Source organism: Mustela lutreola, chromosome 5, assembly GCF_030435805.1.
Source record: "Mustela lutreola isolate mMusLut2 chromosome 5, mMusLut2.pri, whole genome shotgun sequence".
Classification (NCBI taxonomy): Eukaryota; Metazoa; Chordata; class Mammalia; order Carnivora; family Mustelidae; genus Mustela; species Mustela lutreola.
The window spans coordinates 115,991,850-116,010,054 of record NC_081294.1 but is presented as its reverse complement, the minus strand read 5'-3'; the positions used below and the strand labels follow the sequence as shown (position 1 = coordinate 116,010,054).

The 18,205-nt window shown below is 36.0% G+C and overlaps 1 protein-coding gene across 1 annotated transcript in view; it reads right to left on the bottom strand.

Moving 5' to 3' along the window:
* Positions 1 to 18,205, bottom strand: part of ADGRV1 (adhesion G protein-coupled receptor V1) — a 544,366-nt gene that overhangs the window by 302,504 nt on the left and 223,657 nt on the right. The window contains exons 77-78 of the mRNA XM_059175461.1: positions 10,366 to 10,608; positions 5,000 to 5,407 (exon numbers count right to left, since the gene is read on the bottom strand). Coding sequence (XP_059031444.1) covers positions 5,000 to 5,407; positions 10,366 to 10,608 — 651 coding nt within the window. The remainder of the gene's footprint in view (positions 1 to 4,999; positions 5,408 to 10,365; positions 10,609 to 18,205) is intronic.

Genomic DNA, 18,205 nt, shown 5'->3' with positions numbered 1-18,205 from the left:
TGAAAAAAAAAAAAAAAAAAGCTCAGGAAATGCTCCCAGAACTCAGAGAAAATAAAACAGATAAATAAAACAAATCTATAAAATACAACAAGCATATAACAGGGCTGGTAGAAGCAAAAAGAGAGAGAGAGAGAGAGAGAGAAAGGCCACAGTTCCTTGATAAGCTAAAGAAACAGTCATGTCTAAAAATGCAGAGCTTGCTTTATACTCAAAAAAGAAACACCACCAGATGCATCTGGGTGATTTTTAAACATTATTTCAAGTGTTTAAAAAAAAAATCCTACCAGAAACCATATAGAAAAAGAAAAATTAGTAACTGAGAAACAAAAATTCATTCTGACATCAGACTTTTTTGTAAATGAGATACCAGACGTCAACAGAGCGAAACATACAGTTTTAAGAATAAAAAGCTGTCATCTAAGGTTTTTAGAACCACCCAACCTTCCATTCATATTTAAGGGAAACACAAAGTTTCCTTTAGTAAAACACACAAAAAATAAAGCCAAAAGGCCATCTATAAAAAACTCCTGGTTTGTATGGGTCCTGATTTCAGCATGTTATCCTAACTTCTCTGGTGTTCACAATAATCCTACCAAAGAGGTGCTACTATTCCTTTGTTTTATTTCCAGACAAGGAAACTGAGGCAAAAAGAAGATGCCTAACTTGTCTGAGGTCATGAACATGGTGAATGGTGAAGTCCAGGAGGCACATGTTACAGCCTCCCTGATGGGACTCAAGACACTCCCTCAACTTGCTTGTCCTAAACTAAAAACACAGACTGAGACGACAGTTAGTTGTCAAGTCAGTCAAAATTATTGCAAGCATGAAATACAAAACCAGAAAAGAAAAAATCGAGATAAGTGTCAATCACTATTAGTATGGTTATAAAACATACCAAATGTAAAAATTAATTCTTGAAAAAAAAACTGGTATTAAAAAGTATAGGATGAAATATTCTGACTGTAAAAGGCCATTTTACATAAACAACAATAAAAAACACCCAAACTGAAATATAAATCAAAACCACAATGAGATACCACCTCACACTAGTCAGAATGGCTAAAATTAACAAGTCAGGAAATGACAGATGCTGGCGAGGATGCGGAGAAAGGGGAACCCTCCTACACTGTTGGTGGGAATGCAAGCTGGTGCAGCCACTCTGGAAAACAGCATGGAGATCCCTCAAAAAGTTGAAAATAGAGCTACCCTACAACCCAGCAATTGCACTACTGGGTATTTACCTTAAAGACACAAACGTAGTGATCCAAAGGGGCATGTGCACCTGAATGTTTATAGCAGCAATGTCCACAATAGCCAAACTATGGAAAGAACATAGATGTCCATCAACAGATGAATGGATCAAGAAGAGGCAGTGTATATATATATATATGTATATACATATATATATAATGGAATACTATGCGGCCATCAAAAGAAATGAAATCTTGCCATTTGCAACGACATGGATGGAACTAGAGGGTATTATGTTTAGCGAAATGAGTCAGTTGGAGAAAGACAACTATCATATGATCTCCCTGATATGAGGAAGTGGAAATGCAACATTGGGGGTTTAGGGGGTAGGAAAGGAATAAATGAAACAAGATGGGATCAGGAGGGAGATAAACCATAAGAGACTCTTAATCTCACAAAACAAACTTGAGGGTTGTCAGGGAGATGGGGGTAGGGAGAAGGGGGTGGGGTTATGGACATTGGGGAGGGTATGTGCTATGGTGAATGCTGTGAAGTGTGTAAACTTGGTGATTCACAGACCTGTACTGCTGAGGCTAATAAAACATTATATGTTCATAAAAATAAATAAATAATATTAAATACAACAACAACAAAAACCCACCCAAATTATTCAAGTTGATTTACAAAAAAGTAGAAAACCTGAATGAAGCATGAGGAAAGGTTTTAAAACTGCCAGGAGAAAAAATAAAAAGAACTTTGTTAGGGGTGGGGGACCATCAAACTTTCATAGAACAAATTATTCCTGTGCTCATTCAATTGTTCCAGAACACAAAACTAGAGGCAATGCTGTTCTGATTCATGTTCTACAAGTTTCAATCATCTGGAAACCAAAACCCAGAGAAATCTAAAATTTGTATATCAAACCCAGCAGTCTTAAGAGACTGATACTATTGTTAAGGTGACCAACAGAATTTTAAATGATTTTCATTGTACTATGCATAGGAAAATCAAGGGATAGAATATTAGGTCATAGCAAAAATTTTCCCAAGGTCACAGCTGGATTTTATCCAGAAAATCTTTAGAGTGAATTATTTAAAGCTGTTGCTCTTTTCAGCACAGTATTTGCTTCTTCTAAACATAAATAAGTAGTCCTTTCTGATGAGTATAACAATATCTAAGATTTATTAAGTTCTTCATATAAAAACACATAGAGAGCAGATTCTATTTTTATGAAGTTAGAATGTAGGGGGAAAAAACTTACAAATATGAAACAATGTCACTCAAAATACAAGACCTTAGAGAATGAAGTTCAATCTAGTACTTGAAGTCCTATTCTACGCTCTTGGATTTGAGGCTACCTTAGAGGTTTATATGAATGAAGTATGGATGGACTATATGAATATTTGCCAGGTAAAAGCACAGGTGACTCTATTTAAATATCAGATAAACAACCAATAGTTGTTTGATACATGTATATCCCAAACACTACACCAGCATCACCTTGTTTTAATCACTGTAAGTTCATAATATATTTTTCATATTTAGTGTGGTTTGGTCTCTACCATTTTTCTTCTTTTTCATAAAGTTTCTGTCCATTCTCTCATGTATATTCTTCCAAGTCAATAATGGCAGGTTAAAAAATAAAACAAAAGGGGCACCTGGGTGGCTCAGTGGGTTAAAGCCTCTGCCTTGGCTCAGGTCATGAACCCAGAGTCCTGGGATCGAGCCACATATCGGGCTCTCAGCTCTGCAGAGAGCCTGCTTCCCCCTCTCTCTCTGTCTACCTCTGCCTACTTGTGATCTCTGTCTGTCAAATAAATAAATAAAATCTTAAAAAAAAAAAAAAAGACTCTCCCTCTGCCCTTTCCCTTCTCTCTCTTTCAAAGAAATAAATAAATCTTTAAAAAATATAAATAATAAAAATTTTAAAATAAAACAAAAAACCAAAATAATTTACTGCTGCTTTGATAGGGATTATGTTGCATTTACAGGTTAATTTACAGAAAACTGTTGTCCTTATGATATTGAATCCTTCTGTTGTGGGACAAGGCAAAGATTTCTATTTACTTGAGTGTTTCATGTTATTCAGTAAAATTTTTCAGTTTTCTTTATATATTATTACATAGATCATTATATAAAATATATTATAAAATGTATTAAATTATTAAGTCATTTACCCAAATAACCAGAATTCAGTAATGACACACACATAAAAATTGAATTTGAGAAGACAATATGGCACAACATTAAAAAAATTTTAGTAACAATAACATGATTTGAAAATAATCATGTTTGCTAAAGGTTACTCAAAAAAGTTAATTACATTTTTCCATATGAGTTTCTTAATAATTCAGTTTCATTATTCATGACAGATACAATGAAAACCAATCAAGATATACTACTTGACAACACTTGTTAAAGAAATGTTGATTCTAGACCAATAATATGTAGCTCTCTTATATAACTCATTGGCAGGTGGGGGGAAAGGAGCAGAATGTCCTTATCTTCCCTAAATCATATGAAAAAAAATGTTTTGTTTTCTAAAATGTAGCCACTGTGCATTCTTTCCATCTTCTTGGCCAAAATCAACTTGTTACTGTCCTATGCCATTTCATCATTAGGAAGTTTAAGTAACAATATTTCCCATAGTGAATTCTTATCACTAGAACTTTCTCTGCATGAAATAGCAGTCATTTCTCTCTCTCTCTCTCTCTTTTTTTTTTTTACAAGCTATTTGGCAGGGCCTCCTCTCCTTGCTAGTGTGCTTTATAATTTGCTTTTCTATCCTCCAGGAGTCACATTTTAAGAGACAGCATGAGGAGTAAAATAGGCATGATAATCTAAACTCCATTGTTAGCATTTTAAGTATTTAAAGGGTCACCATGTAAAAATACAGTATTTATAGATTCACATGTATATGTTCAAGGCTTTTCATACTTACATATAAATATGTTGGTAAGAAATATCTTGATTAAAAAGCCTCAAATAAATACCCATAAGAATCTTTTCCTTTAATAATGATTCTTTTCAGGGGCGCCTGAATGGCTCAGTGGGTTAAAGCGTCTGCCTTCCGCTCAGGTCATGATCCCGGGGTCATGGGATCGGGCCCTGCATCGGGCTCTCTGCTCGGCAGGGAGCCTGCTTCCCTCTCTCTCTCTCTCTCTCTGCCTGCCTGCCTGCCTGCTTGTGATCTCTGTCTGTCAAATAAATAAATAAAATCTTTTAAAAAAATGATTCTTTTCAGATCTCTTCTTTTATTGACATTTTTAGGATTTTATATCTCCATTTAATTTAATCATTTGCAGAAATATAAATAAATAAATGGGTTAAAAATAAAACCGGGTTGATCTAACTCCACACCATTTGAATGCCTGAAATCATCTGGTCATTTCTTATTTCTCCTCACTGAGGGAGAAGCAGGAGGGGCAGCGACTAAGGAAAGGGCAGGAGTACCTGTTCCATGGAAGACTCAAAAACTGAGATGCAATCTCAACAGAGATTCATCCATTTTCTGGAGAACCAGAAAGAGCTTTTAGCTTCTGACATCTGATGCCCCTTGTCAGACACTGGGCTGTCTTTATTGATGCTGTAGATTACTGATCACTCTCCAGATTTAAGACTGGGGTTCACAGATAGACATCAGTCACTTCCAAGCCAAAGTACAGTGTCAGCTATGATCAATTCCACTCTTATGGTCAGAAGCTTAACCCTATCATAATGTCATGATGACTGACATGGTAACTATTTTAATATTTTAATATATGAAATTTTACTCACCCAGCTGCTACTGCTTACAAGGGCTTCTTACCTTATCTATTAAATGCATCACGGCACTGAGCTGTTCATCTGTGTTCTCTGTGGCCACTTTCATGCTGATGCTGTGGAGTACTCTGTTAAGAATGTCCCCATCCAGGGGCTGCTGTAACTGATCCGCAAGTCCCCAGAAGGACTGCGAATCCGCATCAGAGACGAGAGTGATGTTAGCAGTCCCATACATTTGATCAATTCTGGCCCCACCTTTGGGGTCGAAAAGCACAATCTGGAAGCGTTTAGGAAATGGATTTAAAGACCCTATCTCTGGCGTTAGGATGACATCCAATATGGCATTACTCTGGCCTGGTTCAAAGACCAGCATCCCTTCAGTTCTCACAAAATCCTTCCCGGAAAGAGCTGGAGAGATCAGAGTACGGCCCACTGTTTCAGCGCTCCTCAACTCCTAGAAATTAAACAGCACCATGGAAGTGAAACTGTAACACCTCTTATTTTCTCCTGAACAAATTCCTACTTCTCAAACACATCCTATTTCTCTTAAACTGATGGGCTACAGCACCATGAACACTAAAACATGGGGTTTTATATTTCTGAGATAAATCAGAGAAATAAATACACATCACAGTGATGATGTTAGGAAAGACAGATGCCTTAGGACAGAGGATGGGGATGAGAAAAAAAATGGCATTACTGCCTCGCAGAAGTTCTGCAACTGTGAACATGCTGTAAACACTGCTCTAGACAACACAGGCTGCATAACAGCAGGCAATATAGAGGGAAAGAAGGAGTATTTATGTTTTCATTCTCACCTACAAAGTTTGGGAAGGTGGGAGTTTAGAGGAGTAAAAAGAAGGAAGAGAGGAAGCAGGAGGAAGCAGAAGAAACTGGTATCCTGGTGGTTACACATTAGTTGTGAAAATACCTTAAAGAATAAGGTTCTGGCCATATAGACTTGTGAATTTCTTCAAACCATGGTTATTGAAATGGATTTTGTCTTTTTGTTTGTTTTTTAAGTGAAGCATGGGAACGTAGTCAAGAAAGAACAAAAGAGGCGTGCCTGGGTGGTGCAGTCAGCTGAGTGTCTGACTCTTGGTTTCAGCCCAGGTTGTAAGCTCAGGATGGTGGGATCAAGGCCTTCAAGTTCTATGCTCAGCACAGGGTCTACTTGGGACTCTCTTTCCACTCTCTCTGTCCCTCCCATTGAGCATGTGCACTTGCATTCCCTCTCTTTCTTTAAAATAAATAAATAAATCTTTTCTTAAAAAAGAGCAAAGGCAATATACATTTATTTACTACTGAGCCAACAGATTATCTGTTGAATAGATAGATATATCTATATTAAACTCCTAGTATGTGCCAGGGGGGAATACTGTGGCTATAGCTGTGAACATCAGAATGTCTACATTCATGGAACCTCTGTATCAGAAGATACAGGTAGTGCAAAAGTTACAGAATTAATGATGTAATATTACACAAAGATGAATTTTTGAAGAAAAATAAGACTATGTAAGGCAATATAGGGTGATGGTAAGGGTACTGTTTTAATACTGCTGGTCACAGAAGCTCCTGCTGTGATATTTGAGCAGAGACTTTAGTGATGGAAACAGACCATATAAGGATCTGGGGGAAAGTATTCTAGGCAGAAGGAAGAGCAATTACAGAAGCCCTGAAATGGGAATCATCTTAGAATATTAGAGGAAGAACCAGAAGGTCAGCCTGATTAGAAGGATGAAGGTATCAGAAGCTGACATCAGAGAGGTAGGCAGGGTCAGACCATATACATTCATCATATAAAGCATGGCAGGAAGACACTGGAGAATTCCAGCAGGAGAATAACACATTTTATTTCAGATCTTCATGAGTGTTCTGGCTAGAGCAAGGAATGAGCATAGGCCCAGGGAGAAGAGATAGGACATTTTTGTATTACTTCATGCAAAACACAGTGGTAGCATGGAATAAGGTTGTAGGAGTGGAAGAGTAAGAGGTGCTCTGAGTGGAAATATATAATGAACTAGAGTCGGTAGGACCTTCTCGTTAATTCAATGCTGGGTGGAGAAGAAGAGGAGAACAGGGATAACTCTTTGCCTAAGTGAATGATGGGAAACAGGGAAACACTGTTATGGGAGAAATCAAGAGTTCTTTATTATTCACAGTAAGCGTGGAATGCCTTTTAGACATTCAAATAAAGATGTCAAGTATGTGCAATCAAATATAAGTTGAGATCATGGGTGGTAATGAGGTTAGCAGTAAAAACCACAGGAGTTCTCATTTTGTAGATGATATTTAAAGAAAACAGATTTGGGTGGCCTAGCCTGGAGAAAGGATCTAGGTGGCCCCCAATATTGGCTGGTCAGGAATACTTCAGGCCACAGAAAGGAGCTGCCAGTGAGGGAAGGGTAAAGAATAGGAAAAAGCAGTGTTCCAGATGGCCAAGAGAAGAGCATGCTTCTGGAAGGAAGTGATCATTTTTGTCAAAAAATGAAAAGTGGATGGAGATAAGCATTTTCAAGAGCATTTGCAGCACAGTGGTAGGAAAACAAAACAAAACAAAACAAAGCTTCCCTGAAGGAAACAACACAAAAGCAGACTGACTTCAGAATGGATACAGTATCCACTGGAATACCATGTAACAGAAAAAAGTGAGAGTTACACACATCAACATGGGTATTCCTTAAAATCATGCTGAGCACAAGAAGCACACCATAAAACAATCCGCTGGAAGAATCTCAAGTGCATAGTTTCCTAAAGAGGTAAAACTAAACAGCACATGGTAGGTGATAAAACTATAAATAAAAGCAAGGGAATAATTCAGCATGAAATTCAGGGTGGAGGTTATCTGCAAGAAGTGGAGAGGTTATCTTACAAGAGAAGCAGAACAGTATCAGAGAAGGGTTCACCGCGGCCAGTTCTAGGATTCCGGTAAAGCCGGATTACTTAAACCAGATGGTAGTGATTTTGTGAGTATAAACTGCATATCTATATACTGATCTGATATCTATATACATGTATATGTATCTATTACATGTATATGTATCTATTACATGTATCTGTTAAAGGTATATATATATATATATGTACACACACACACACACACATAGAAATCTGATAGAACTTATTTCACAATTCACTTTTAAAGGGAATGGAATAATCAAAATGTTCTTGCGTTTATAAAGCACATAATTAACATAAAAAGCATTATGCAATTTAAAAGCAATGACAAAAATCAAGATAGCTATATCCTCTGAATAGCATAGGTAATGGGAGAAGAAGAAGAAAAGTCATACTCTTTCTTGAACTTGTGTGCTTTGGGCTATAGGATAAGCATACATAAATAAAAGTACTTGGAACTGGCTTTCAAATATGGCTTATGTATAGGCCTATTTAAAGATAACTAGAGTCAGTTATATTTTTACTATCTCAAATCTTCATATCCCTTTATGTCACAAATACACAGATACAAGGGAATTTATGTTAAGACTATAGTATTTATGTACTAGGAATGGTAACCTGTCAAAGGGTATGTATGCTACAGCTCCTGTTTTAACTATATTATTATAATCTACTTAAAGTAAAGTGAAAATTGATATCTTTGTAACAGAATAGTAACTTGGTCCATAATTACTTCCTCATTCCTGGCAGCTACAAGAAAAGGGAATTTTGCATCTTTGTCTTCCAGTAATATGCCCAGCATTCAGAGGGAGAAAATGCGCTGGCAATGAAGAAACAGGAAAATAAATTAATACCAGAGAGGTGAGAGTTTCATTTCTATTTTTCAATTAATTTTTTTAAATTTTGAGATAATTATAGATTCACATGCAGTTAAAAGACATAATAGAGAGTGATCTCCTGCACCCTTTATTCAATAGCAGTCCTTGGTAATATCTTACAGAACTAAAAGATATTATCTTTTATCTGGGATAACCGGGATATTCACATCGATAAAGTCAACATACAGAACACTTTCATCACCACAGGGACCCTTCATGTTGATTTTTATAGTGTTATAAAAATGGTATGAGTTACATGCTAGTGACAGCATGTGTTTTTCAAGGAATCATTTATGACGAATCTAGAAAGACTGTAAGTAACTCTGATAGAGATACTAGCATTTAGATTCTTATTATGGCGACCTGAATCTCACTCTCATTTGAGTGCATGAACTAGTTGATAATGTGCCTCAAATCTCTTTATCCTCTCTCCTTCATCTCCAGTGCCCCTTCTTCCCCTCTACAAAGTAGTGAGCATATGATGATATGGATTTCATGGGAGAAGAAGAATGAAGCATGTATTTTATCCCATTTCTCTTCCTATCTTCAAAGCTCAAAAGAAAAAAAAAAATATGAGAATCTCCCACTATGAATCAAAATACCTCTCTTCGGCTTCATAACACTCACTTCAAGGCTATTGAGAATGGAGTATTTTTCTAGAGTCTCATATAATAGAGAGTTTTACCTTCTTATTTTCCAAGCTGTGGACTGTCACAAAGCCCAGCTTTTCTGCCTGGCAAGCTTCCAGACAGTTCACTATGCACAGCTTTGGTTCAAATCTCTATGCTGTTAATACAACAGCAACCACCTTTGAAACCTAGAGGCCTAAAGAGTCTCCAGGGTTGGAATCTTGAGAGAGGGGGAATGGCAGCATTGACCAGAATGGTGGTTTCCAAACTGTGGATTTCTTTGAGTTAGATGAGTCAAGGGAAAAAAGGCGGGGTAGAGAGCTAAAGTGGGCATGCTCTAATCCCCACAAATGTGTTTTAAGCAGAGTAGATACATACTTTTGTGTTAATATAATATTAGAGTATGGCTGCTAAAACAAAGTTTAAAAAATAATGCTAGAAATGTTGATGGCGTTATCTGGACCAAGTCCAGGGTCTGGTCACTTAGTGTTACACAGTATTGCTCTTCTGAGTCCCTGGTTACTCACCTACTCTCTTGCTTCCCCAAGATCCCCTAACAGGAAGGATGTGAAAAATGGCAGGGAGACCTCATGAAATCAGGGATTTAAAGAACCCTAAAGATCAATTAGCGTGTAATGTTTTGGAGAAGGAGATTTTCAACCAGTTCAGATACAGAACATAACAAAGATTCTTAACTTTTTGTTTCTGGGTTTTCAAAGTTACATTCTGGAAAAATTTTAGCTCCCTAAAGATTTTATAGAACGGATTCATATAAAAACACTTTGCATTGTATTATCACCTTTTTCAAAAAAAAAGAAATACAAGACTATCACCTTAAAACATGACCAAAGTTAAACAACTGAACTGTTTCAAGAATAAAGTTTAATGTAATAAGCACAGGGTGAATTATGATAGTATCATGAGAAAATCATGTTATCAAATATTCTTTCTCATTATATAAGCTACAGGTAAAGAAGAAAACCCTAATCTAGATATTCCATGCTCACCTGGGTACTGAAGTTAACAGACATCATCAGTCCTGTCCCAGAATCTCTGGCCACCTGCAAAGTGATTAAAGTGGCCTTCCTATGAGCCACTGGCAGCCGAGAACCCACAGAAAAATACACGAGGCTTGGAGGTTCGTCACTCTGTAAGAATTTAATCGGTGCAAATCTGGCACTATTGTTTATTGCTGCTCCAGCACTTACTTCATACAGTTCCACAAAAAAGGGCCTTTCAACGTGAGGTATCTGACAAGTAGAAAATGAGACAAGAAGGATGATTACCAATGTTCCTATTTTTATTTAACTCTGACATTAAGAAATAATTTTATTTATATACATAATTATAAAAATAAATACACATCTGGAGATACATTCCATATAATCACAGGATTAAGTTCTTATGTTAGATTACCACAGGGCTTATTTTTTCAGATTTTCTTGAAGAAACACCTTTACTCTCTCCAGGTAAGTGCCTTACTAGAAAATCGGCGTCAGGAGACAAACTTTGTGTACTTCAATATGCAAAGAGATAAATAAAACCTATCAATACAATGAAATGTTATTTAGAAGTTAAAAGGAATGGGACACCTGGGTGGCTCTGTTGGTTAAGTGACTGCCTTCGGCTCAGGTCATAATCCTGGAGTCCTGGGATCGAGTCCCATATCGGGCTCCCTGCTCGGCAGGGAGTCTGCTTCTCCCTCTGACCCTCCCACTTCTCATGTTCATTCTCTCTCTAAAATAAATAAATACAATCTTTAAAAAAAAAAAAAAAAGAAGTTAAAAGGAATGAACCATTTCAGTGCTTTTCACTGTGGATGGATCTGAAAACATGCTAATGAGTAAAAAGAATCAAGATGCATAATGATGTATATAGCACAATACAATAAATGTAAAGTTTAAAATTAAAGCTTACTACATAATGTTAATAGAGACACATTTATGTAAAGATTTAAAAACAATATTGGCTCCTACTTATGGAATGAATAACTCATGGGAATAGAAGGCACAGCACAGGGAATATAGTCAATGGTACTGTGATGGTGTTGTCTGGTAACAGATGGTAGCTACACTTGTGAGCACGGTGTAATGTATGGAAACGTTGAATGACTATGTGGTATACCTGAAATTAATGTAACATTGTGTGTCAACCATACTCAAATAAAAAAATTAAAATAAAATAACAATTGACAAAAATACTTATAAATGAAAAAAAAAAAAACCCTCAAAATATCACTGACAGCAGTTGGCCTGGGTTGGCTTGGGGTTAGGGCAGGATATGGAGTTGGAGAAAGATGCTGAGAATAGGGGAGAAAGAGAGCTCCAACTTTGTAAGATTTAATTTTTATTTTTATTTTTAAAGGATTACACAGATATATGAACAAATAGTGATAATAGTCAATTCTGTAATTTTATGTATTTTTCAAAATTTCCCCCAATTCAGTATCAAATAAGACTAAATTTAGTCTGCTGGTTATAGTTTGTCATGTTTCATATCAGTTCTTTCTTAACAATCTCAAAAAATTATTCTCTAAAGCCTGAATTAAATTTGTAACATAGTGTTACCTGTTTTTACTTATTCACTCTTACACAGTAACATAAAAATCTTAGCTTTCTGGCATAACTCAAATAAACTAAGCTGATATATTTTTCAACTGTGTGTGTCATTGTCTAGTTTGATATAATGCATTACTTTTACCTATTAGGGGCCTTATTCATCATTTGTTTTGTGATCATTTTAAGGAGAATCATTATGTCATGAAATAATATAACACACTTTAATAAAATCCAAGAACTAAGTCAAATCTTAGCCATACAGCAAATGAACTTAACCTCATTTTATTATCTGAAGAAATATATTCAGCTTCCCCATGGCACATATCATTCTTTACCTGATCAACTGTCAGTAGTATTGAAATGTGGAGATAATAGTATTCGTCTCATTTTTGAGAAACCAAATTTGGCAATTACAATAAACTAAAATACTAGGAAAGTATGGGTAACTAATTCAAGAATTATTATTCCCTAATGTCCGAGTAAGCTTGAAATCACAACAATTTCATGTAACTAAGGATGTCAGCATAGTATGCTCCAACACAGACTCCTGCCTTTTTTTCCCTAGTGAAATATTTCTTCGCTTTTTGATGATGATTACAATGGTTATTACAACAACTTAGGGTCAAAAGAATAAGTTATAATCTAAGTAAAGTACTATCTAAAACTGAATAACCTGCAGATAGGTGCCAACACATAATTAGACTAGAGACAAATGAATCTTCCAGTCTTATAACAAAAATACTCTATTCAAACAAGATGCCTGAATTATACTGGGAAACCAAAACTCACAGATCATATTTACACCTCCCTAAACTTAAACGTGACTTGGAGACCTCACAAGAACCTATTTCATGTGTAACGGCCCTAAGTTCCTTTCCTAGTTAGGTCAGAAGCCTTCCAGGGTGAGCTTTTGTTCAACTAGTATAAAATTATTTTTCACGATCCCAGATCTGCTTGGAAGTAGACAAAGTAATAATAAAATAATATCTTGCTTATTTACATATTTCTTCAAATATTTGCAACAATAAATGTTTAAATAACCTGTTTACTTTAAACGGATTTTATGGGTGAAGAAATGCCTCCTAAATTAATTCACTATCATCTTTACACATTTTGCTAGTATAGAACCAATCCATAAAGCAGCAGGGAAAGGGGAAATGGTCTGGAATTCAAAAGACAAGTTTAAATCTTGGCCAAGTATCTTACTTGGGAAAGTTACCTAAATTCTTTGTAACTTCAAAATGAAAATAGTGGATAACTGTAGAAATGATTATTAGAGATATGACAGAGTAGAAAAACTTCATGGGGCGCCTGGGTGGCTCAGTCGGTAGAGCAGCTGCCTTAGGCTCAGGTCCTAGTCCCAGGGTCCTGGGATTGAGCCCCGCATTGTGCTCTCTGCTCAGTGGGAAGCCTGCTTCTCCCTCTCCCTCTGCCTGCTGCTCTGCCTGCTTGTGCTCTCTGTCTCTTTGTCAAACAAACAAATAAAATCTTAAAACAAACAAACAAACAAACTTCATGTTGAGGGTTGGGAGACTGGACTGAAATTAGAAGAAACCACCATTAATCAGTGATGTCATTCTATGGATGAATGTGTTTGCTGTGTTGTGTTGCTGTGCTGTAATAATTCTGTAACCACTAGTGTTAATGTAGCTACTACATTACAATTACATTGTATGTAATATGTAATAGTGTTAATGTAGCTACCATGTTACAATTATATTACTAACAATTACATTGTCTTGGGCTCCATTTCCATCCACTCTGAATAAAAATTATTACTTATTATAATTATATAATTATTATTATATCTCTTATGAAGGGGCAACTCCCTCTAAGAACTGTGCAAGGAACTTCTCTCATTCATTATCTCATTTAATCTAACAATGCTCTCATTAAGCCCATGAAACACAGGAGGCTCAGGGAGGCTAAGCAACTTGTCCCATGTCACTCAGCTCATTAGCTGAAGAGCTAAGATTTGAACCAAGTCTTCTATCATCAGAGTCCAAGCTCTTACCACCATTTTCCTAAATAAGTTCAGTATTCTTGAAGCCCTTCTTTATGTAAACATGTAGAGATGTTTCTTAGGTCTGCTGGGACCTCCAAATAATTTCTCAGAGCCTACTATGGAAAAACACGGCCACCGAACCAGTCTCATTTACATCTCTAAGTATCAGTTTATTAAACAAAGAAAGAATTTAAATTAGATAAAGTCATGTTTCCTTCTGGTCACAAAATGTGAGATGTTAAAATGCATATTAGAAGTTCACAGTATATTTTTGAAAAATATTTTTTCATTCTCCTAAGAATATCACTTTCTTCCTTCTTTTTAAATTTCCTTTTCCTGCAACTAGAATGTATATCACTCTTACTTATATTTTACCTTTTAACAGCTGGGAAGTCAACAAGAGCAAAATGCTTTGGAAATTAGCTGCTTCTCAGGATGCAGAAGAAAACTCAACTCTATGATTGTAGTATTACACTGGGAAGACCAAATTCTTTCTCTTATGTAACTGAAACTACTTAGAAATGGGTTTAGCAGCATTTCCCTAGTTAGGAAAAAGGATATATACAGCATTCTATGTACTACCCACAACATTCTCTTAATCCATAATTATAATGTCTTTAGTAGCTAGGGCTTCCCTGGGTATCTCTCACCAGTAGGGCAAGCTCAGAGGAAGCAATCTCCCCTCCCATCTACCACTCTACCCAGCCTATCTCTCCTCCTCTCAGCTTCTCCAAGACCACCCCTTAGTTTGCTCTTTTCTTTTCCCTCTCTCTCCTGCATGTAGAGACCTCCTTCAAATGAGATCAAAGCTCAATTTCTCTATCTTTCAGGATCTTTACTACTATACCTGCTTACTGTCACAAATAAGGTATTTCCACTCCATGAAAATCATTTTTATCTCTAAATACAAACTAGTCTCACTGTACAAGAACCAAGTCAGCGAAAGACTGATAAAGGCATTTATCTAAACAGCATTATAGGATTGAACGGACTTTGATCTCAAAAGATTTTTTCTTATGATGATAACGTTGACATCTATATATGAGATAGATATTTTGAGTCTCATGAGATCCATCCAAGATTCTAACTCACCAAAAATCGTATTTGAGATAAAATGCACAACAGAATTCTCAGGAACTCCTGTAGGCAGCATGTATTTACAGAGGATGAAGGGAGGAAAAGATGAATAAAACCATGTTCTAATTTTCAAGCAGGTGGGAGTCGAATAGTCAAGATAAAATATGTATAATAAGTTTTTACACTATATATTACTGGTAACTTCCATTAAAAAAGATAAGAAGTCTTTGTAAACTTAGAGAAATAAGAATTCTAACTGGAGGGGTTCCTGGGTGACTCTAAGTGTCCAACTATTGATTTTGGCTCAGGTCATGATCTCAGGGTCCTGAGATCAAGTCCTGCATCAGGCTCTATGTTGAGCGTAGAGCCTGCTTAAGATTCTTTCTCTCCCTCTGCCCCTCCCCCCACTCATGCTCTTGTGTGCGCGTGTTCTCTCTCTCTCTCTCTCTCTCTCAGGAGGAGGAGGAGGTGGAGGAGAGTGAATTCTGACTGCAGATATGAGGGAGGCATCTTAAAGGAAGTGGTATTTTGATTAGTCCCTAAGGGAGAGTCAGGAAACATGAACTTGTGGGGGTTGAAGTCACAAAATTACTTGAAAAATGCCTAGAAGAGGACTTAAGTAAATGTTTTTAAGCAGAGTAACATCATCAAACGTTTTGAATATTGAAATTTCTGTGCAATAGAAGGAATTAACAGCTAATGAAATTTTTCTCAAGAAAAGTAAAATATGATAAGGTGGTATATTAAGTTAGAAAAAAAATCAGTGGAAATTTAATATTTCAAAAAAATTTTTTTCCTAGCTCTATCACTACCCAAGGTGACCCACAGCAGCAGTACCTTTGCCAACCATCAACTCCCATGCATATCTAGATTTCTAAAACTCCTTCTGGTGAAAGAAATCAATTCCTTGGACAGTAGTTGATTAGATGTCTTAGATCAGGAAAAATCAAGATGGCTATGGAACATATATATTATTGATATAAAGCAAAAATACTTCCAGAGAGTTTTAAAGTAATATGAAAAGACAAAAGATCACCATAATAAGACTTCTAGTGGCCATGCCATGGCTACTTGAATAGCAAAAGGAAAGCCATTCAGTAATTAAAATTAACTGACAGACTTAGAGTATATTATGCTAAGAGAAATAAGTCAGACAGAGAAAGACAAATACCATATGATTTCACCACTTGTATGTGGAATCTAAAAAACAAAATAAATGAACAAAAAACCAAAAAAGCAGAAAAAGACGCATAACAGAGAACAACCTGGTGGTTGCCCGAGAGGAAGGGGTAGGGGGATAGGCTATGTGGGTAAAAGGGAGTAGGAGAAACACACTCCGGTTATGGAATGAATAAGTCACAGGGATGAATGATACAGCATGAGGAATATAGCCAATGATATTATAATAGCATTATATGATGACTAATGGTAGCTATACTTGCAGTGAGCATAGTATAATGTATAGACTTGTTAAATCACTATGCCGTACTTGAAACTAATGTAGCATTGTGTCATTAAAAAATTAAAAAAATTAAAAAATTTGAATCTATAACAGTACCTAAAGGAGAAAGTTACTGTAGTGTACAAAAAAGTGGTTATAATAGAAAATAAGTGTGAATAAAATAGTATGTACTCAGTATTTAATTAATTTTAATTTGAAGAAGAGTGTTAACATACCTGGACATCTAGGTCTTTGATTAAGTATGTGTTCATTTATTAAAGAATGGTAAATATTTTTTCTATATGTAAGTAGGAAGGAGATAACAAAAAAGTGTGAATAAAATAATCCTTCTTAGAAAAAGTAAGAATTGTACCAACAATAGCAGTAAAGTATTAGGATACCAAAAAGGCAGGCATATATTTCTAACACCTCTAATAGACCAGCTCCACATTCAAGAGCAATAGGGCAGAGGTGCCTGGGTAGCTGAGTCCGCTAAGCATCTGCCTTTGGCTCAGGTCATGATCCCAGGGTCCTAGCTAGGATCAAGCCCTGAAAAGGGCTCCCGGCTTAGTGCGGAGTCTGCCTCTCCCTCTCCCTCTACCCCTCTACCCCGGCTTGTGCGCTCTCTCTCTCAAATAAGTAAAATCTTTAAAAGAGAGAGAGAGAGGGAGGGAGAGAGTAATGGGCCAATAGTTAATGTAAAGCCGATCCCGCCAAGTCCAAAGAACAAATCATTCTGTGTTAAGAAAAAGCAACCTGGAAGGCATATATTTAAAAAATATATACATAATGATCTAACAAGCGAAGTCCCAAAATAGATCCCAACCAGATGATCAGCAATTCTCATTTGAAACAACTTTAGACAAGAACCAGGACCCATAATCCTAACTAAGAACAAAGTGGCAATAACCATGAATATGTCATCTTCGGAAATAAGTATTATTTCTCTTTTGGAACCAGTAAAATTATTACAATTTTAATTCTTATAAAAGGTATGAAAATAGTATGTATGAAAGGTATGAAAGGGACAGTATGAAAATAAGCATTACTGTTAACCTCAGAGAAGATCAATCTAAATGGTATAGTAATCCTCAGAAAATGAAAAAATAAGTAGAGAAAAAAAATGAAAAAAAATCTACAATATTGCTATTTAGAATGGGTTTAAGCATAGTTACATGTTCTGAAAAAATTGTATTTGTGCATTTTTTTTCTGCAGTTTCAAAGAAACCATGGTACTTTTGAACATTCATAATATTATTCCTAGTTTTTGTATTAAATATCTGAGTTTAAGAAACTACGCAGTAGACAGAAAAAACACTACTGAGTGCTCATTATGCGTTAAATTATCACATTAAAAAAAGGTCACACACATTTACTAAATGACTTAAGCTCTGGTAAGTTGGCAGTGACTAATACCATATGACTAATGCAGATTCCTATGGAAAGGCAGGAGCATGCTTGTTTCCTAAGTGCCTTGAGCAACATGAATGCACAGAAATTTATCCAAAAGCCCACCAAGCATAGCCTCAGTGCTTTTTTAGTAAATCAAAACTGAACTCTTAAACCAAATATAAATAGAGAATGAGAAAACTTACATTCTATGCATAAAATCTATGGATATAATGTGATTTGGCCAAAACTACAAGGATGACAAAAACATAACATTAAACATTCAGAGTAATCAAAATGTGGTTTTTTTTTCCCCAGAAATATTAATCTGCAGGAAAAGGGCATCAAGGGATCATTCCCTGAGCACTTGGTCCAGG